The following is a 22,934-nucleotide window of genomic DNA, read 5'->3' as shown; positions in this document are numbered from 1 at the left end:
CAGTCTATGTCATCGACACCCACACCTGGGACACTGTAGGAGTAAGTCTCCTGCCCTGAGCAGGGTTTGCCACTGCCACTCTTTCCACTCCAGTTCATCGTCTACACCACCTTCCTCTGCACCTGCACAGTCAAAACTCCACGGCAGTTCCCTATTACCCTAAAGTAAAAAGCCTAAGTCGTCACGAGCTTTCAACGTCCTCCCAAACGCAAATCAATCTCTCTCTCTAACTGTATTTCGCGACGTTCACTATTGTGGAATATCGGACCCAGCAGACTGGTTAACTTACAGAGCTCATTTACTCACCCAGGAAATATTTACCGGCGCCTACTGTGTGCCAGGCACTGAACCAGACCTGAGGATACAGCGATGAATAACACAGATTCAGCCTCATGACTCACGCTTATTTTCTTTGACCTCGCTCATGCCATTTGTCCCATTAGGAATGTCTTGTCTTCTAACTCCAGAAGGCCCACTTTGAATCCTTTCAAATCCCTGCTCAAAACATCTTCGCTATATAAAACTTTCCATAACCGCTGGGCCTATGATTATGGCTACCCCACTGGGTTCTCACAGCATTTATGTGGCATCTTCTCGTCTGGTTAGTTATACCTTAGAAATGAAGCTTGTCTTCTCGGTAAAATTATAAGCTCCCAAAACGCAAACACCATTTAAGCGGCTCTTCTAGCCTTTCACCATCCCTAGCATAGTGCTTTTATTCTTAACTGCCTATTTATTAGACGAATTAATAATTCTCCCAATAAAAAATGTACTTCTTTTTCTCTCCTGAAACCTGTCAGCTCCTTCAGAGACCAAAACTGCCCTTTACTGTGTTCCAGATAAAGCCATGAAATGGGTATACATGAACTCATGAGCTTATTATCCTGAGTCACAAAAGAAGAAAGATAATACAGGTTGGTGTTGATATTCTAAAAAAACACAAACAACTTTGACTTCTTCCTTTATCCCATTATCTCTCATGCTTTCTCAGCTCTGATGTCTTACTTGTATCAACAATTTATCTTTTTTTTTGGTTGAAGCATCAACTTTTTATATACAATTTTTACATATGTTTTTCTTTATTTTTAACTACTCATGTACATAAATCTTTAGAGAATACGATGCCATGTCATTTTCCCAACATTTCTTAGAATCTTCCTAAATGCAAAGGTATTTTCCTTTCTAAATGTCGGATGAGAAGTCAGGCCCTTTTTAAAGCATGCCATAAATCCAACTACTTCCTTACAAAAGTGCCAAGGGTCAAAATATACGTGCCACATAATAACTTTAGCTGTGGCAGCAGGTAGCGGGAGGGATCTACTTGTAGAATTTAAACGAAAAACTGGGGTAGTGGCGAGCTTAATGTGTCAGTTAACTATCGCTTCTCAGCTTCAAGTCCTCTTCACCACAGCCATGGGATAGAATAGATAGCAATTTCCCATTTGCAGCTGACACAATATCAAGCCTTGTCAACAGAGGGCGCCAGAGGGCCACTGTAGGGGAAGAGGCTCCGGGTTTCCAGTCCTACAGTGCCCTGGCTCTTTTCTCCACGCTCCTTCTTTCTGCTTGGCAAAGCCCTAGGGGACGTCTGGGGGCGCTTACTTCCCCTCTTCCTCCCAGAGAAGACAACTCCCCGTGAAACTGCACCTGTACTCCCAGGGGGGCAGATCCCTCTGCAGTGCATCTCCCGGGCGTTGCCCACACATCCCAGCGGGAGTTTTTTCTCTCCAGCCCTGGCCATGGGTCCTTATCTACCAGTCTTGAGCTGCACACACTCTGCAGGGGGTGCGGGGGGTTCCTGCTTACCAGTCTCTGGGGTTTTCGGACCCCCATTCACTGGTGTATCCTAGTAACAGGCATCAAGCTCGCCCAACCGTCCCCCCCTTTTCCTGCCTCCCAACCTCCAGGGCTACCGGCCAGCCCTTCATCCAAAGTGCTGCAACCACTCCTGAATCCCAGCCCAGGGAGGAGGCCTCCCTTCCACATCTGTTCCCCCTCAGGGATGCTCCTTCAGCTGGAGGGCTGAAGAAATTCCTTAGAGCAGCGGTCTCCAACCTTTTTGGCACCAGGGACCGATGCTCCTAAGAGAATCTAATGCCTGATGATCTGAGGTGGAGCTGAGGCAGTGATGTTAGCACTGGGGAGCGGCTGCAGACACAGATGAAGCTTCGCTCACTCGCCCACCACTCACCTTCTGCTGTGTGGCCCGGTTCCTAACAGGCCACGGACAGGTACCGGTCCGAAGTCTGGGAATTGGGGACCCCTGCCTTAGAGTTCTCTTTCCCCTTCATAGTTAATCTCTCATTACTAGAAAATAATGCTAGATACTGAGACTTTCCCTGTTCAAATTACTGTGTGGTCTCTGGCTCCTGGTGGGACCCTGACTGTTGTAGATGAAGAGAAGTAACAATCAGAGGAAGAGAAAGGATTAGGCCAAAAGCAGGCAGTCTATGAGTGTTCACAGGTGCTGGTCTTCAGCACCAAAGCCCAGGTGCAGAGCCAATAAAACAGGTTAAGATTTTCCATGTTATATAAAACACATTTCATGAGCTACAGAAAAGTCAGCAATATAAAGTACTCTAACATGAAGCCCTATAACCAAAAGATATTCCATAAATTTGAATTTCACTGTGTTACCAAAATATTTAAACATACCAGGTAATTCTGAATTGAAGCAATGTTGACCGCTGACTTCCTCCACTGCCTCTGGTACACGAGGTCAGTATCCAGGCCATAGGTCTGAGCCAGAGACAAGGCTTCCTCGTACTCTTCACTTTCGATCTTTGGACAAGGAAATGGAAACAGGAACGATTCATTACTGAAGTGTCCACAGCATCACCGTGACGACGTGATGAATGATGGACACCCCCTAACCTACGTAGCACATTATGCATTCCAACTATTCTCACGGGCGCTGAGGCATCAGAGGCTCACAAACATTTTGAGGGGAAGATAGAGCAAGGATTTCTTTTAGCATTTTAACAGAAAGAAAGCTGAGAGACAGAAGGTGTGAAACGCCCACGTTTACAGAGTAAAATGATGGCAAAACCAGAATGAGCAGCGCCCACGGCCTGACTCCTAGTCCAGGGCCCTACCCCCAAGGCTGCAGGAGCAGCACGAGTGGCCAGAATACTCAGTGCTGGCCCAGTCTGCCTCCCAAGCAGGGCCCGGACTACAAAGCTCGTGTTCCCCCACCCCAGCGTCCTAGGAGACAGCGGTGCTGAAACACAAACAAGATGGGAGCTGGAGGCCCCGGGAAGGTGGCAGAAACCCGGGCCAAGCCGCAAAGTGATCGATCAGTCTGAATGCGCCTTTGATCCACTGTTTTTATTTGGATTACTCAGGCACAAAGATTGGTATTATTTTCAAAAGCTTTATAATACTGATATTTCTAACGTATCAATAATATAACGATCCCTCTTTAAATTTCTTCCTTTATCAAAAAATTAGTTTTTCTCAATAAAACGAAATAAAATCTGGATGCCCGTGAACTTGGCTGGTCACCCGACACTCTCACCTTCCGCTGGTACAGCTCCTCCGGAGTTGTGGAGCGCAAACTCACAAGGCGATAGTTTTTCGTAAAGGTTCGCGGGCGTCTCCGGAGAGGTGCGAATCGCTCCATTTCTGTCACTAAGTACAGACCCTGTTTTATGTAACCAAAGTAGCGAGCCTTGGCAGACATTTCCTGATCAGAATCAGAATCCTCTTCTCTGTCGTCTTCCCCACCCCTTGTCTCCAAACGAGATCGTTTGGGGGCAAGTTTAATCTCGCACTGAATTGAAAAAGATGTTAAATGAATAGTGAGAAATTGAAGACAAGTTGCAGAAGTGATGAGAAAAATTTTTAATTCTACTCTGGTCTGATTCATTACATCAGCCACGTGATTAAGACTAACAATGAACCTCAGAGGAACTCAACAACAGCCATCAACAGCTCCAGAAACACACACATAGATTACTGGCTCCGAGTCGCCAAACTAAAGCCTGTTTTAATAAGCGGTCATTAATATGATCTCCTAAATATATGCCTGGTAATTATTTTAGGGAAATGAAGGAGTTGAGAGTGTTAATTTTTCACTTTTGATATTGTTATACCAGCTGTGGAAAAAGTAAGTTTTTTAAAAAAAAAAAAAATCTATTTAAAAATTAACATGAACATGTTTATTTGCTTTACCGAGAATCTCTCTCCTACCTTCCCCCTTTTTAAAAATGCCTAATGGCTTCACAGAGTTCTGAGTATGAAAGCCTCACTGTTAAAGACAACGTTCATTCCAGACTTAACAGAGTCGGCTTAGATTTTAAGCCATAATTCTCTCTAAATAACATCTTTAGACTCAGTAACAAACTTTGAGGTAAAATACCTGTCCATCTACAATGAAGCGAAAGCTACTGAAGTCTTTTACCCTTCAGACTTAAAATAATTTTAAGTGACCAAAACCTAACTTAAAATTACTAGCCTCTACTTTCCAGACCACTGTCATAACAAGCTTTACTTACTAAAAAATCCACAATTTTTAAATCATCTTCATAGAAATAGGTTAAAGACTATATTTCTGAGGCAGCAATACCTTTTACATTTTAAGATGACTAACAGAAAAAATAAAAACATCATGTCAATGAAGAAAAATGCTTCAGAGCACGACTATAAATCATCTTCATTCTTTTACAACGCAACTTTTTAGTTGACTAAATAATAATCCTTTTTGTTTTTAAAGCCAAAAGTAGATAACTAAATTCAAAAAAAAAAAAAAAACTGGATCTTTCGATTTTTAGTGAAATACATGTTTACTTTCAAACACACTGACTGGTTGTTCTAAAAGGGAAAGCGTTACCTCCAAACTTAAAAATCCCCCATCATGGGTAGCAGTGACTTGAGGTGACGGTTCAAACCATTCACAGGATTTTCCCAGTAAATTCTTCAAAGTTTTCACTGAAGAAACAGTCAAAGCACCGGAGCAGCGAGCCAAAGTCACCGCGTTGTCTGCCCACCAATTTACATCTATCAGTGGGTAAAAAGACCCTTTATCTGATGAGAGAAGTAGAATCAATACAAACGCACCTGTTAATGTTGTTTAAATACAACACATGTAGTTCAATAGTCAATTTAAAAACTATATTTTTGTCCCAGAAGCCTGTTAAATGATGAAAAAAAATAGTGAGTCATCACTCAAATTTTTACAAAATGGTAATTTATTTAATAAATATCTGAGTGCCAACAATTTGCCAGTGAAAGTCAAAAATTAGAGATGCAGAGGTAAATATATTAAGGTCTTTCAAAAAATGAACATACAGATACAGTCCACCACTTTCAATATAAAAAATTGAAAGGCAGATGTGTACAAAGTATACAAATTACGAAGGTTATAAAAGGTTTTGGAAAATGTTCATCTATCACTTTTCAAACAATATGAGAGAATTATACCCTTTTTAAAAATATAGGGCAGATATATAATAGTTCTCAACACTGACTTCCTCTTAGAGTTATGAAGGGGATCAGGATACGACACCTGAAAATACACCACTTTGACATAAGAAATACTTTAAGCTGAAGGAATTTGAGAAACTCAAAGTTCTTTTCCTCTGTCTTGTCACTTCTCTAAAATGTAGTTTTCCTTTGCTAAGATGCTATAAAAGTCTGATTTCCAACCAACCCTCAGAGTTACTCACTTCTGAGTACTCCCATGTGTAAGCTCCATGTACATGCTAATAAAATTTCTGTTTATTTTTGTCTTGTCATCTGTCTTTCATCAATCTAATTTTACAGAGCCCTGGCCAGAGAACCTAAGAAGGTGAAAAGATTTTTTCCTCTCCATATTATATCATCTAAAGAGCATCTTTATTACACCAAAGGAGTCTCTCAAAATTTTAATTATCGTATTTCACGCAACTCACCTTTGATTTTTTTTCTCTTTTCAGCAGAGAGTCTCCAAGCAGGATTAAGGTCATCAAAGCCTGGCTAAGTGTGAAAAACAAACACATGAACTGAGTCAAAAATATAAGAAAATTATGAGAACATCATCAAGAATTATGGACTTTTTTATTAACAAAATATAGAGATGATGCTTCCTTTGATCTTAGTTACACCTAGTTGAAATCTACTTCTCTCCATAACCTTGAAAAGCAATTATTCTTGGAGTTAAAATGTGCATATGCAAGGACTGGGGCTCGATGTGATGAAAACAGCATGCATACAAAGAAGATGTCTATGATAATAAGAATAATGAGTATACAATGAATACAAACGAAAGCAACAATTAATGCTACACTCTCACATACTTACAGACTGGCAGAAGACTGCTATTGTGAGTAAACACCAACCTGGACCCAAGTTCTGCTCCTACCACTTATAAACCAAGCAAGCCCCCCAGGCCTGGGTGTCCATGGCTCTGAAACTGAAATCCACAGCCTAACTTTCTTTCTATGACTAAAAATTTACTAAGTGAAAAAATATAACCGTGCAATCCTCGAATGGAATCCATTTGTACTCTAATCTCATGGCAACCTAATGTCATGCCCAACTTTGAGAATGTAATGACACATCATTATTTCTGAAGTATTATAAAACAATCGAGATTAAGCCACCGCCAGACACCCTCTTGGCTCACTGTTAATTAATCTTCAGAATTACAATAGTATGGAAAACAAAAAAAACAACAACAAAAAAAACCATTTAGGTGTTTATCAGAAATCTTAAGCCTAAAACAAGTGATGCTATACTTAAGTCAAATGCATCTTTTGCATCAAATACCAATTTCTCAGTGGCTAAGACTTCAGATTATTAAAATTGATATTTCTTTCCATGGCCTGAAAGAACTTCCTGCTCTCTACTACTATAAGTCACTCAGAGTAGTCCCTGAAAACAGAAGATATAATTCTTTAAACTTCATCCAAAAAAAAAAAAGTTATCATAAAAGGCTATTTATATGCTACGGGAAGAAACAGATTGTCCCGGTTGACTTAATCATAAAAGGATGATTACATTTCAAAGTTGTAGAATACTATAAGATATGTATTATTAAAAATAACCAATTATAATGAAATCTTATTTGATCATTTATAAGGAACTTTAGAAGTTTTCAGTGCTTCCAAATCACCAGCTGTGCATGCTCCAACGGCACCATACGCTCACTGCCATTTATTTACATGATGACACATGTGTCTCCCGACTTACATTCTGGAGTACACAAGAGGAGTAGAAAATGACACTTTTAAACGTTAAGCCCAGCAAACAACAATAATCATGACTCAGCCTTGGGTAAATTTAAGGAGGTATACAAATCACAATGAAATAACACACACACACACACACACACACACACAAAACTTGAGAAAGTATTTTAAAGAAATCATCTCATTGGCATAAGTACTTTGAGAATTCAAAGTGTGCTTGTCTTAATCAAAGTCAATGATGAGAAAGCACATGATGAACAAACACTGAGAGCCAGTCTCCGGGCACTTTGGGACTAGACTGCTCCCTGCAGATTGCTTAAATAATGGGTGTCTCTTGCAAATTCAATTTTAAACACAAGGTGAAGACTTTTCTTCTGCATCTAGATCCATTATAGTGATCGCATGTCACGATAGCTAAACGGTGAATGAGTGAATGAATTAACCTGTCACGTAAATCACTGAGCCCTAATTAAAATGTCTATGCTATAGGAAAATTAGCTGACATAGTACTAGTCTTCCTACACTTACAGATTTGGTACAGAAAGCCTATTATGGCTAAACCAACATTATCCAGATTTAAGGATGTGTCCATTTTTTTTTAATGGCTAGAAGCTAAATATAATGGGCCCCTTCCTCTGTTGACCTAAAAGTAATCTTTCAAAACTTTCAAAAGTTTATTTACTCCACAAGCATTTATTAGTATTTAATATGCCAAGCCCTATGTCAGAGCCCACGGAAGAAATGCATATTCAGTGCCTGTTCTCAAGGAGCTCACAGTCCAGTAAAGTTGTGGAAATAACTTTGGATTGTATCGAGATTAATCACACGAACTGTCATCTTCTCCCTTATCCTTCATTGACTCATTCATTCATCAAAATTAGTCCATATCTACTATGGGTCAAAGAAAATAAAATAAAAAGGGAAAAGATAAGTTTTCTGTCTACTACATCCAAGGAAGTACAAATACGCAAATAATAAAACTTCTTCAGAGAAAAATTAAGACCAAAAATGAGACGTAAATATATAAACATAACATATGGGAATTGTTTGAAATGAAAATCACTTTAGAATTTTACTATACTCCAGACATGAACAGAACTTAATACTCACAGATTTCTAGCCAGATGGATTTTCACATTGACAACAAAAGCCAAAGTATTTAATCAACTCCAAACTAGACAGGAGTAAATCAGAACAGGCACTTCCATGACTATCTTTAATCATTAGGTTTGAGAGAGAAAATAATCACACAAAGCACATTATGAACACTAATAAAGTAGCAAATTATGTGAAGAAAGCCCCAGCTGAGCTGAATCCACGACTTGATAAAAGAGTTTAAAGTTGCACACCGTAACGGTAACGTTAGTTTCTTTTCAGGCAATGTTTAAGCTAAAATTACAAGCTCTGGCTATATGCTACACATTATCATCGAATCTATTTTAAACTAAGAGGCTTTATCCATTAATCTGCTAGAGCAGCCATAAAGAGACGCAAAGCCCTGTCCTACCTGGCTGAGCCAACGTCACTTGACTATTGCTAGACAAATGAGAAAAGAGCAGCTGTTTAATTAAGTGTTGTTCAGCTGTTTAAGTGTTTTAAAGTGTTTTTCAGCCAGTGATGAGAACATGACATGCTTCTCACTTATTAATATCTCATTTCCCGTGTCTCCACAATGACGTGCACAGCTCCAGGAGGTGCCATCCATATATACAATGTGGCCTACCTCTCCCTTGTTTCCCTTTAAATAGCATAGCTAGTACTTGATTTGCCTAAGAGCGTAGCTAGTATACAAGTATTTCTCAATGTAAGCACTGTAAGAAGATACTCTGAAAGAAAGGCTTACCTATGAAGTCAGAGAATCTGAGTCAAAATGGAATCTTGATTCTAACATTTCATGACCTATGTTAACCAATTTGAGCACTATTCCTATCTATTAAAATGAGTATAAACACACTTTTTACTTAGAGGGTTGCTGTAAAGCAAATAGAATAGATGAAAATTGCTCTGTTGGACAGCCAGGCCTTGCTATACAAATGCTATTTATTCCCAACAATCCTCGCTGACACCACCAACTGAATTTATCTGTCTTTCCTCTGAGCTGATCTTTTCATAATATTAACGTGATGTTTTATGGATTTGTTTATAATTTCCTTTGCAAGACTGTGAACATCTTAAGGGCAAGAACTGTGACTTATTGCATTTTCTACTCTAGCATTTGGTAGGGATTCAATAAACAGTTGAACACTATTATTTTACGGCTGTTACGAATATAGTTAACAATCTACTCTTTATAGTATTGTTACAAGCTTTACAACACTTATTCTAGCATGTCAGATTTTAGTGACTCCGTTCATACATTAAAGTCCAAATCGAAAATGCCCAACCCATTGCAATTGATCCCCAGAGGTTATAGGTGAAAGACTCAAGAAACTACGGTTGTTCAAACTCCTTCTGCCGGACAAAGTGTTACCACCCTCACCTCAGGTCCCATCACATAAGTACTGTAGATACTTATTATAAAGTTAAGGGTTTACGAATGACAGGCTGTCTCAATTATTTATTCCAGTACCGGTATACACTAACTAGCTCAAGAGTTCAACACATGTGAGTGAGCTGAAGAAATCTGTGTTACGTTCATGGAGAAAAAGGATTTGTCCCTGTTGTTTTAAAGATCATCAAACAAATAAAGCCTAATAAATAGTGTCTTTTTCCACCTTTATAAACTGTATTTCTTTTCTGAAACGGTCATGGAAAGAGCATGAATATCAGAGCCCAAGAGGTATAAAATCTAATCTGAGCTCAACTGCATACTTGAATAATCCTGAGACAAGCAGTACAACGGTCACAAGAGGAAAGATGGCAGGTTAACAAAGGGGTTTGCATTTTGACCGTAACCTTAGAATTTTAAAGAAAAGAATTGATAAAATTAAATGCCTTCTGTGTTTTCAACTTTGGACAAAAATTCCTTTTGAGGCTAAAATTAGCAGAGATCCCGGAGGGCACAGTCTGTTCCATGCAGCTATTATAGTCTTTCCACGTGCTGAGCAGCAGCGAGGTAAAGGAGGGGCTGCAGCCCCTGCTCCCATGATGGGATGACCTCTGGAATCAGGTGGCACGCTGAGCGACGGAGGGAATGGCAACTAAGGCAGGATTAGGCCCTTAGCCATCGTTAAGCCACTGTTTCCTTGGCAAAGGATTCTACTCCCTGCAAAATATCTTTGGTGACAGCTACCAGGTTTTCGGGGCTGTGAGCCCAAAACCTATTTTTTCCAGTTTTCTCAGGCATTCAAGGGAAATTTATATCAACCAAATCCAAAGAAAGTGATATACAACCCTAAGATTTTGTAAATTTGTAATAAAAGATACAACTAGCTTGAGAACCAAATTTCATCACCAAATGGCCTATCTGCAGACTGTCTCGGGGGGACACTGGATCAGAGGCCCCGGGGGTGAGACGGAAGCTCACTGAGGTACAACAATAAAAAGCATGCCACAGTAATTCCTAACGAACTGCCCTGCTAACCTCTCGGGGTATTTCTGTTCAAAAGACTCTCACTAGAGCACACAGGAGACAACCTTCTGGCCTGAATTCATCTCTTCCCACCATGCACCTCTCTTGCTATTTGCGAATTCTCTTTTTTTTCCCTACCCCATTACTTTGCTGATGACCTAGTCCAAATTACTGAAATATTTATACTTATCCATTCTCCAGTAGGAAGGTTTTTAACCGAGTTTTAAATTCTTTTAATAGGATCACTATAAATTTCTAATTAATGAATAACATATAATGACACTGATTGGCAACTAAGACAAAAATATGTCTAACCAGTTAAAAAGCTTGGTGTAGGCCAGTAAGGACTACAACAGATGCCATTTATCGTTGCGGGGCGGGTGGGGGGAAGGAGGGTATCCAGAATTTCAGTAAACAAAAAAAGCATATGAATGGATTTTGCATGAATAGGCTTTAGTGTGACATTCTAGGCTATTCACAAGATAAAATAGTAAGTGTGCTTCAAAACTCAATTACTACTTCAATTAGGTGAATGAAAATAATTTGCCCAAATGTAAAATTTCCCACTATAACAGAACATCAGGATCTTCCCGAGTGATAAAAGCTGAATATTTTATCACAATACATTGATAACCATGTAAAATGCAGAGCACCTTCTGGATCAATTATCTGACATGCCTAGCTAAAATATGTTAACGTTTTTGGGGTTTTTTCCCTACTTCTCCTCTTACCCCCCACTCTCTGGTAACCACTAGTCTATCCATGTCCGTGAGTCTGTTTAAATAGTTTTGAGAGCTGATCCACTCTACTTCTAGAGGAAAGATCTAAGTCAAGATAGCTGTAATTTCAGGAGAGAAAATGTCCCTTGTATGTAGCTACTGAGGGCAAAGACTGAGCAAGCACCTCTTCTGTTTAGAACAAATCTAGACCCAGTAAGTGGGAGAGGTGGTAGAGATGTGGAGACCAAATGAAATTGAAGGTGAGTGTCAATTAAGATGAGAAAAAAAAACCTTCCTAAAGTGATTTTAAGATATTGAAGAATAGACAAAACAAATAAAATTTAAGACAATGAAAAAGAGTAAGAAAATGTAGATCTACTTTTCTCTTTGCCTCTGCTATTCTGGAAAAAAAAAAATGCTGTTTGCTTATTAAGAATTCTTTTAATAGTGCAATTTAACTTGACGAAATGAAATTTAAAAGAACTTTGAAAGAAAATATCCATTCAGATCATTCAGGGAACATGCTCCAGTCTTAGAATTACAAAACTATCCACCAAAGCTGATGACAAGGTATTTCTACAGGAAAAGGGCAATTGGGAAGTGACAAAAGGAAATTAACCCTTAAAGTTCTGAATGCAAAATAATCATCAGAAGAGTAAAAGAGTTATAACATAAGCTCTATGTAATTGAGAAGATTTTTCTTTAAATCTTCAACCTATCACAACATACAGCATTATACGAGCAGACCTTACATGCCCATCATGATATTAAATTATAACAGATGTTGATTCTGTTTGTAAACAACTAAATTATTTAATTCTTAAAACTGGTCGTTGCAAGACATTAAAAAAAAAAAAGCAGTTCTATCTTTTTCTATATCGTCACTATCTACCTTTGGAGTAAAGAGACGGTAACTCTCTTCGAGGCTGAAGGAAGCCCAGTGATGCTGGCATTGCAGAATTGGGGAGGCTTTGTAAGCCTTTTAGATACTGACTCTCCAGAGTCTAGATCGTGTCTGTTGACTTTTGCTGAAAAACTAACATCTCCATTCTGTATTTTTGGAATGAAAAAAGGGGGAAAATGGAGGATTCGACAAACAGATTACACTCAGTACACACAGTTATGTTACACTACAAATTAAAATCAGTACACAGCGCTACTCCATTCTTAATCTGTTCTGCTACACTGATGATATTAGAATTGAACTAAAGTTCTGGAATGACGATAAATAATATCTGTAAAATATCGACAAAATAAAATTAATATTGTCAGTACTCGCCTTTAAGTGAGAATCATTCTAAGAATAATCGTAAAGAAGAGACATACCTGCTCATTTTGATGCCATTCCCCTTGCTGCTTCAGAGATGGAATGGCCCAGATGCTCAGCTTCCCAGAGAAGTGAATGGCTGCAAGGAGGGAACCATCTGGAGAAAGGCTCATCCTAAAGATCCCGTCCTACACAATAATTACATGACATTAATGTCAGGGCGAGGGAATTACGCTGAACAGAAATACTCTCCAGAAATTAACAACACTGTAAATGGCCTCTCGTATTTAATGGTTCCAACCGCTCCTACCGCTATGAATGCACTCCAGCATACAGAGACAGGACTCACCCTTAAGGAGATGTTTTAAATCTGTGTTATAGTGTTATAATTTATAAATAAACCCAAGTATGAGAGCATTATGAAAATATTCCCTTCTATCACACATCAATTAACATGAGTTTTCAATAACTTTTATAGGTTAATGTTGAGTAGATTTTCTTGAATTTGGGGTCCGTATCTTTATAAGATTCTGTATAAAATGTCTATAATAGTCTAAACATCACAGACAGGTCACAACCTCATGCTGTGAATGAGAAGGATAGGGAGAAGGAGAAAGAGAGAGAGATGGAAGAAAAGAGGATCCAAGGCTGATGGGAACAGAAGGCAGGAAGAGGGAAAAAATGCAGTCCCTAACTTACGGAACACTATGAATATTTAGGACAGTCCAGATTTGCTGGAAAATTATCCAATTTAAGGAATCTAATTGTTGCCGAGGAGGAGAAAAACTCTATAATCCACTGATTTTATAGGGCCGACCTGAGGGTATACAGAGAACACTCTTGTTTTTCGAGGCCTACCTACCCAAATAATCCTCTGTCCTTTCCTATGAGAATACCAGCTTTGCTTCATTACCAAAGTGAGGGAAACCAAATGAGCAGAGACATCACCTGCCTACCACCCACAACAGAGCCAGAAGAATCAAACAAACACTACCTGGACTACTTATCATTCAAGCGTTTGTTAAGGCCAGGCTCTAAGAAAGTTGAACCACAAAGAATAAAACAGAGACCTGAAAATAGTAGCCCGGAACCTTATTTCCCCTAAACTTTTAGAAAATCTGGCAAAACAGGGGCCACCATCCCCAGATGGCAATAATCAAGGGGGACTAGGTACGATAGTCACCCTTAGAAGCTTTCCACCTAGCCAGTGCACCCACCATTCTCCATTATGGCCCCAAGATTGAGGCCAACCATCACTACAGAACTGAAAACTTAACATGACTATAGCAAAAGTCCAGAATTGACACCTGGCTCAGTTCACCATGTTAGGTACCTGGCCTCCGCAGTCATTAGAGTTTTAGTCCTCATGTCAAAGTGACTAAGGCACATAAGCCACCAAAAATAGAACAATTTCAGGAAGTGAGGAACACTGTTGGATGAGTGGATAGATGAAAATATTGACATCCTCTAATCTCTCTGAGGACTAATCACCTTAACTGGATCGGAGATAACAAGTCTGACCCAGAATGCCAGAATTAAATGCAAGATTAAAATACAAATGCCTGGGACCTAGGAAAGAGAAGCAACAAAAGTAAAAGCACTTCGAGCAAAACATCCCTTCCCTGTGATGGAGACAGGGGCAGGAGATGCAGGACCTGGCAGTTTCCTGCCACAACTCTAGCGTCAATACGCTCTGTGATTTGGCATAAGGTGAGCCTCAGTAGGACAGATGTTTATGAGCTAAAAGATCTCTCCACCCCTCCTCCAGCGTTTACAGAGGCAGAAACTGGAGGAGACCCAAAAGAGTCCAGGAAGTCTTAGTAACGCATATGCCCACATTGTGTACAATTAAGAACATATCCAGATGAAATCTGTAACACTCAAGGCTCATTTGACTCTGCCCTTAAAGGTACTCTGGTGAAAATATTTGAGAAGCACAAGGTTAAGCTTCTGAGTTACCTGTTCTTGTCCTGGGCGACTGTAAAACTTGGCACTTAACATCCTTAATAATCCCAGTGTCTTTGGTACCTGAAAAATAAATGCACGTCATACAAGGAAAGATTAATGTAATATTTTCTCACTGTAAAAAGTCCTTTGATCACAAAATGAAAACTAAAGCAAATCTAGTATTTGAAGAAATGGTTAAGAAAATCATCAATAGGTGTCACAGATCATAGTGACACTGTTTTTATTTGAAAAAAAGAAAAATCTACCAAGAGGTTAATCTTACAAAATATACCCATGATCAAACGCTTTTTAAATACATACATAAGTCTACTATAATCCATGCGGATTAGAATCCTCTCCAAGCTACTCTCAAACAATGCTGCCCCAGGTTATCATTTGACTCTAACATCATGACGGTCAAAACTTCCAACAGAAATTCTATTCATTAAGGAGTTGATCCTATACTTAAAAAATACCAGGGGAAAAGTCATCATTTAGAAACCAGTATTTGAAATAACACAAGGCTATTATTGTCCTTAGATTTAACAAATATACTTATGAAAGCAAGAGGGGGAGATAGGTGTAATTGTAAAAACTGAAAAATAACAAGTGTTGTTCAAGATGTAGAGAATTTGGAACCATAGCACACTGTCGGTGGGAACATAAAATCATAAACAGTAGAAGACAGTTTGACCGTTCCTCAAAAAGTTAAACACATTATTATCACAGGACTCAGCAAGTCCTTCTAAGTATATACCCAAAAGAACTGAAAACAGGTATTTAAACAAATTCTCATACCTGAATATTCATGGCAATACTATTCACAATAGCCGAAAAGCAGAAACAACTCAAATGTGCGTTAACTAAGGAATGGATAACAAATGTATATGCATACAGTAGAATATTATTCACTCATAAAAAAGGGGTACTGATGCGTGCTACAACTAGGATGAACCTTGAAAATATTTTGCTACATGAAAGAAGCCAGATACAAATAGCCACATATTGTATGACTCCATTTATATGACAGCTTTAGGATAGGTAGATCTATATAACAGAAAGCAGACCAGTGGCTGCCCGGAGCTGGGGGGAGGAGAGAACAGGGTATGATGGCCCAGCGGGCATGAGGCTTCCTTCTGGAGTGATGAAAATGTTTTCTGGAACTAGATGGTGGTGGTGGTTGCACAACATTTTGATTGTGCTAACTGCCACTGAATTGTACACTTTAAAATGGCTAATGGTTAATTTTATGTTTTGTGAAATTTACCTTAATTTAAAAGAAAAAGGCGAAAGACAGTATTGTTTCGTTGAGGTTAAAAAGTTTCCTACCACAACTTCTGAGTAGCTCAAGATATCAGTGATGGCCTAGCTCCACATCTCTCAATCTGTTTTCCAACATCAGAAAAGAATAAGAAGAGAAAAATCAATTTACGGGGAAACCACGCCCACAGCTTAACTTGAAGATGAGGACAACCCAAACTTCAAAATAACTGTAAGTAGAAAGAGAAAAATCACCAAATCCCAGGGTGTCAGCTCCACTTGCTCTTGCTCTCGCCATGTCCCCACGGCCACCATAACCCCCAACCCAGGCTTGGTGGTATTTTTTCAAAAGCAGATTGAAAAAAAACTTCAGGGCCCAGGGAGGATAGACGAAGGAAGCTAGCAAAAGGGTCTAAGGCCCATCCAAAATCACTGTTAAATTTATAATCCAATAAAACCAGAAATAGAAAAAGATCTGAATCTACACATTGAAAGAGCCAATGGGAACCTGGGGAAATTAAGCCAGAATAATCAACTACAAGAAATACCCTAGGAAAGCTATTAGATTTTGAAGATACAGTAACTCAAGGTCTCCAAGCAGAATGGCCAAATACCATACAAAGGGAAAAAATTTAACTTACATTAGACTTATCAAATTCCACATACAATACAAAGCAACAAAGCAACAACAGAGTAGTGGGGTTTAAGCTCAATGGAAGAAAGAATAAACCAAGGATTTTTATATCCAGACATATTTTCCTTCAAATATCCAGGAAAAACAATTTGAACATACAAAAGCTGAAGAATTTCTCCAACTATAAGCCTTTCTTGAAACATCTACTAGAGAATAATTTCATCCAACCAAGAGATGACTGGGAAAATTTCAACCAAAGAAATGCCAATGAGCATTGTGGAATATACGAATGGACATTTAAGACAAAAGAAATGTGAGGATGACAGTAGAAACTAATGTGTAAATATTGTTTTGACAGAGTAGAAATAACACAACTATAGAAGGGAAAAGAAAGGGAAAGAGGAAAATAAACTAATTTTTGCATAAGGAATTAGGAATTAAAGAACATCAAAAAAACTGATAAATTGTAAAATACTGGAGGACACTGATAACATCCATAAGATAGTTTCAGTGAAATGATAGAGGTAAATCCCCATTCAAGTGAATTCAAGAGAGACTGGAAAGAGAGACCTAGAAACAAGTACAAACAACTCTTGAACATGTTGAAGAAAGGAAAATAAACAGGATGGTAGATTTAGCGAAGTCAAAATCCCCTCAAAACCAAAGAGTTTTTGCGATAAGAAAAAGAGAAGCATGTTGTATGCTGATAAATCTAGTAGACAACAAAATTCGTGGTGTAGGAAAAACATCCTTCGAGAAGCAAGCACGTGAGATCTAGTGGATGATGGAAGGGCTGGCCTTCACTGCTGCAAGGACAGCCTGTCGGCAATAACAGGAGGAAAGGTGCAGGCACAGACGCAGGCTGGCGGTGCGTCCTACGGCAATATTCTTCTGATTACTTCTATCTTTCTAGGACAATAGGATTTATTAGGGGAATAAGGTGCCAAAAAGCCCATGTTCTTTCCACAATGTTCTATGATGAAAAAGCGGCAGCATCGATAACAAAAAATAGCTTTGTTCACTTTATACACTTTTTCTAAAATTTTGATCTTAGAAATCGATAATAATAACTTAGAAAGAGATAATAACAACACTGTGTATTTTATGGTTTATCAGGTGCTTTGCAGATATTACCTCGTATGATCCTGGCAAAAGTCTTAATGCACAATGGTAAGTGATGAGCCAGAATTCCAGTCCCAGCCTTCTGACTCCTGAGTGTGAGTTCCTTCCTTCCTTCCAGTTACTGAACTCTAATCTGGTACCTGTTACAGTTTACTGGCCTTATTTATGGACACGGCTGTATCCTCCAACACAATAAAGTCGTTGAGGGCTGCTACCTTTATATTCTATTACCTAGAGCAGAGATTCGATGTTGAACAAATGAATAAATAAAACTATCTCACACAGATGACACCGACATTAATTTGGAAACTCGGGGCAATGCATATATTGAATTTTGCATAGTCTCTTTTACAACCCAGCAGCCTTGCAAGGGCCTGGAATATATGTGTCAGCAGCATTTTTCAGTCAATATCCACCCCAATGCAACAGCAACCTTAAACACAATAAGAAGAGGTCCAATAAGGACAATTTCTGCCACCTAACAAAAGGAACTAAGCCCATCGCTCGAATTATTTGGAAGTGGAGGAAGGCTATGTAGAATGATTGTAAATTTAGCTGCAAGATACATTTAAAAGGCACTAACATAATTAAAACGCACTTGCAGCATTTCAAGAAGTTAATCATACAGCAGAGCATTCAATTTGCAATTCACTATTTCCCCCTGCTTATTCTGTCAGTGCAAAAACCAATTTTCTTTTAAAAGACTCCAATATTGAAGCTTGAGGCCAGAGAAGGACGACCATGCATAGCAGAGCAGATTCCACTACTCCAGTAAAAAGCAAAGTGAAAGCACAAGAGTTGAAAAAAAGCCAAGGTTAGAAAGGTCCCATGCTACGTGACAATACCCTGACTCTCCCTCCTCCAGACCCTGTCACAAACACACTTGATCACACTGTACTGAGACGGACTTTCGGGGTTTGCCTATCTCCTCTCTCCTTGTGCACACGCCACACCTATTTTTTAATTTTGACAAATTTCACAGTAACTGAAAAGTTCAAATGATTATGTAATGAAATACAGCATACCTTTCACCAATTATTAACATTTTGCCACATTTGTTTTTCCCGTGTATATAATTTTTTTAAATTATTTTTTGACTGAACCATTTAAAAATAAGCTGCAGACATCACACATGGAATCTAGAGATAAATTTTTTCAAAGTCTTTCCAAGATCTGCCCTGATATATTTCACAATCAAAACTGCAAGCTGGGTATGAATTTCATCAGAGAGAGAAACATACCTAAATTCCTGCAAATATGAAATAATATGCCCAATATGTATTAGCAATTCCAACTTCACTTTTTATATATATATATAAATTATGGGATAATCATCATAGCATAAATATGACGATGCCACCTGTATGTATATAATTTCTTATGGGGACTGGGGGACAGTATTAAACCAGAACTAGAGGATCTGGTTCCACACCTGTTCCCCTGTTTTTGTTTGTAGGATCTCACAGGTCCTCAGGCTCCTTATCTGTAAAATGTCCCTAATACCAGTCAATCTGGACTCGTCACTGGATCCTACAGAGAGAACTAATGGGTGCAAGAATGAAAAGATGGATAGAGTGGAAGGAAAAGCTCAAAGCACAACACTATTATATAAACTGGTCTACAAATAGAAACTGGTTTAAAGTCTGGTGCTAGATAAACCAGTAAGTCAACTTAATAAAAAAATAAAAATAAATAAATAAACTACCACTTTGTTGGGTTAAATTCAGTTACATATTTCAGTATATGCTAAAACCTAAAGTAAAAATTAATGAAAGCTTACTGTAATTGCTAAAGATTTCTTTTCAAAAGTACTTCTTCATCAGTTTGTTTTCAACACAAAACCTTTAACCATTCTTGGTTTTAGAGGATTATTTTGAAATCAATATATTTTAAGACAGAAAATAATGGGACGAATACAGTCATTACAGGAAGAAACAGCATAACACACTCACTTATGTCGTGTTTCACTTTAATTTGTTGGTTTCTTCCCTCACTCAAAAAATACCTGGGCGCCCACCACACATCAGGCAATGTGCTAAGTACAGGGTGCGTAATTTTGATCAAGTGTTTGCTTTCACGCAGTTTACACAAATAACCAAGATGTACAACATCACCCGGTGGCCAACATGGTAGACACAATTATTGTTCACTAATATCTAGTTTTTCTTGCCTTTCTGGACACACAGAAAACTGCTTGCAGGCCCCTTGAAGGTAAGTGAGGCCACATGATTAGTTAACTATAAATGAACTGTGAGCAGAAGTGAAAGCAGTTGTGGTTTAAAACAGTAAAAAAAAGTTCTACCTTTCAGCCCTCCCTTCCCCTCCTAAAGCCATAATTAGAGATAGTGGAACCACAGGAGGCCAGCCCCACAGGTCCTTTAACCATCACCTGGAACCAGCTACCCGGGGGAGTCGCGGTACCAACAGCAGGCTCTGCCACAAATAAGGAGTACATTTTAAATTGTAACCCACAGAAATGTTAGATTTTCCATTTTGCTTATATGACTGTTTTTAGCACATCATGCCTAGCCTATGTTGACTATTACAGCATAAAGGAGCGCCTGACACAAAACAGAGCCTTAAATTTAGAACGGACGAATAGATGGTTGGATGCACAGTCCGTATACAAATGAAACAAAGTGGGAGGAAGTGCAGCATGGTCGCTAAGAACAGGGGAACTTCTGCCAGAGTTCGAACTCTAACTCTGCAGCTTGTGAGCTGGGTGACCCACACTTCACTTTCCTCATAGACTGGGGTGAGTAACGATACCCAGCTGAAAGGGTTACTGAGCATCGAATGTGCTCATAAAGCTAACAGCGCTCAGAACAGCTGCCAGCACGAAAAAGTGCTTAATCAATGTTAATGTCTAAGTAAGCAAATGCGAGTTACGGGGCTATTGTTAGGTTGTTTGTTTTTCTAATAATGAGACCAAGTTAAATACAATATGTTTCAGATAAATTTGATATTTGAAAGAAATACTAACATTTCACTAGCATTAAATCACTTTCCTCATTCAAGACAAATTATTTCCTCCTCTGAAATTCACACAGATATCATGTGAAACGCCACAACTAATACTTACTGCAGTGACCGTGTCTCCACCATTAGTCACCTGCTTGTAATAAGGTGACCCTGAAAGAACTCGCCAGGCAGAAAGGCCACAGCTGGAAGCTTTTGATATGCCCACTCCAGCCGTTTCACACCCACCAACCAGTAAAAGTCTAAAAAGGAGAGAAAAAAAAAAGAATTGATAAATTGCTAATATGAACAAGACAACATCAAAACAAAGAGAGCAGAAATAATTACCTTCACAAGGAAAACTAATGTAGATTTATTATATTCTAAACCTAGAAGGTAAAAATTTTAGAAGAAACAACAAAAAATAAAATTTTTTTCAATTATAATTTCACCTTCACTTAAGCAGAGGTAAGTCTTAAACATTCAAGCACCTGAAACCCAGATGGGAATTTAGAAAAGAAAAAAAATGTCTTAAAGGTTGGCCACTGAATATCAAAGAAACTTTATTAACACCAATAAACTTTAATAAACAGACGTGTATCTCACCAGGTGCATATGTATTCATTACAGCGATGCATCGGATACAACCAGGGCGCAACTACAGATGTCAGAAAGAAATGACAGCTGGGGCTGCGGCAGACGGGACAGAGATGCACAGTAATAACTATTCTGGGACAAGACTGTTTAGGAGTCTAGCTGTCCCTTATGACTGGCTCACTTTTCTGTTTGTCACACTTCGTTAGCAGTTAGAGACCAATTACCAACAGGGAGAAGAGCCTACCATGTGCTAACAATTAAAAGACTATACGGCCACTATATAGATTAAGCTGCTTATTAATAAGGGAGCCCAAACGGTCACGATTTTTTTATTGAGGAATAATGGCACATGACATTGTACTAGTTTCAGGTGGACGACCTACTGATTCAAAATTGGTTTGTATATTTGTGAAATGATCACAGTGAATGTAGTTAACATCCGTCACCAGAGTTACAAATTTTTTTCTTGTGATGAGAACTCTTAAGATCTACTCTCTTAGTAATTTTCAAAAAAATATAGTTTTATTAAACTAAGGTCACCGGAAACAGTCATGACGTTTTAAGTTATGTCAGTAAACCTGGCAGGGAACTGTATAACAGATAACATAATTATCTGTCTAGAAAAGAAAACAGTGTGACAGTGAAAGTTTCGATATGTTAAAGGGAGCGTGACAATTCCTAGTGAACGGCGGCTGTCCCTAACGGCAACAGGAACAGCAGGGAGAAGCCACAGACTTCGCCAAGTCTCTGTTTTTTAAAAAGTCCTCCCCATTATGCTTAGGAAACCCCTGCTGCCCAAGAGCCAGAAAAAGACTTAAAACAGAGGTTTCTGGGGTCAGGTCCACTTTATGCTCCCGGCGCGATCCACCGCTGTCCCAGATGACAAAACAGTATCGAGCTCCCTTTACATCAAAACATAAGCAGTATCCGTCATCACAACAGACGCAATATCTGTCATCACTAGCCTCCCATTTTGTCAAAAAGAGGATGAGCGTCATCGTACTAATTATTTAACTTTTTCCAGGCCATGCTCAGAGAAAAACCAAAACTTAAACAATTTTAGTTTCTTCACAAAAATTGAAAGGTGAAAGAAAACACTTCATAAAGTTCCTTAGAGTTGGCATAGCAAAAGACTGACTGTTAAATGGTTATGTTAACCAACGTTAACTTTTAGAGTTATGTCATTATAAATATAAGTACCTCATGACGTAACACCATGAGCTCTCAATACTGCGTCTTCAAGACCAGTGGAAGTGTAAACTCAAGGGAAGTAAAAAAAAAAAAAAAAGTTATATTAGCGCAGGAAGCAACTCCTGTCCTCTCAATTCTACTCGGCTTGTGAGATGGGCAAAATAATGGCCCCTGAAAGATGTCCATGCTCTGGTCCTGGAACTTAGGAACATGTCACGTTACAGAGATTTAAGATGCCTAACACGTGACCTTAAGGCAGGGAGACGACTCTGGATTATGTGGATGGCCCAACATAACCACAGGGTCCTTAAAAGCAAAAGGGAAGACAGGCCCCTCTTCGGACGTCTCTCCTCCCCAGCAGTAGGATATTAACCTTGTTTTAAGCCACGAAGTTTGCAGCAATCTGTCAGAGAAAACATGTCCAACTACTACACACCTCGCTTCTTCCCAGCCCTGGACCTCGGATGCTCTGGCGGACTCCACTGCCCCAGATGCTCTCTTCTTACTGGAACATGCTCTATCACCTATTTCTGAGCTAAGCTAACAGAGACCAGTTGAA

At 38.9% G+C, this 22,934-nt stretch overlaps 1 protein-coding gene across 2 annotated transcripts in view; it reads right to left on the bottom strand.

Annotated features, from left to right (window-relative positions):
- Positions 1 to 22,934, bottom strand: part of NBAS (NBAS subunit of NRZ tethering complex) — a 249,354-nt gene that overhangs the window by 188,822 nt on the left and 37,598 nt on the right. For both annotated transcript variants that reach the window (XM_039887818.1, XM_039887819.1), the window contains exons 10-16: positions 20,712 to 20,850; positions 14,626 to 14,694; positions 12,726 to 12,854; positions 5,892 to 5,955; positions 4,832 to 5,025; positions 3,518 to 3,772; positions 2,656 to 2,781 (exon numbers count right to left, since the gene is read on the bottom strand). In XM_039887818.1, coding sequence (XP_039743752.1) covers positions 2,656 to 2,781; positions 3,518 to 3,772; positions 4,832 to 5,025; positions 5,892 to 5,955; positions 12,726 to 12,854; positions 14,626 to 14,694; positions 20,712 to 20,850 — 976 coding nt within the window. The remainder of the gene's footprint in view (positions 1 to 2,655; positions 2,782 to 3,517; positions 3,773 to 4,831; positions 5,026 to 5,891; positions 5,956 to 12,725; positions 12,855 to 14,625; positions 14,695 to 20,711; positions 20,851 to 22,934) is intronic.

This window comes from Pteropus medius, unplaced genomic scaffold (assembly GCF_902729225.1).
Source record: "Pteropus medius unplaced genomic scaffold, Ma_sr-lr_union100, whole genome shotgun sequence".
In the NCBI taxonomy this organism is placed as follows: domain Eukaryota; kingdom Metazoa; phylum Chordata; class Mammalia; order Chiroptera; family Pteropodidae; genus Pteropus; species Pteropus medius.
Note: the sequence above shows the minus strand (reverse complement) of the source record. Positions and strands in the feature narration are given on the sequence as shown.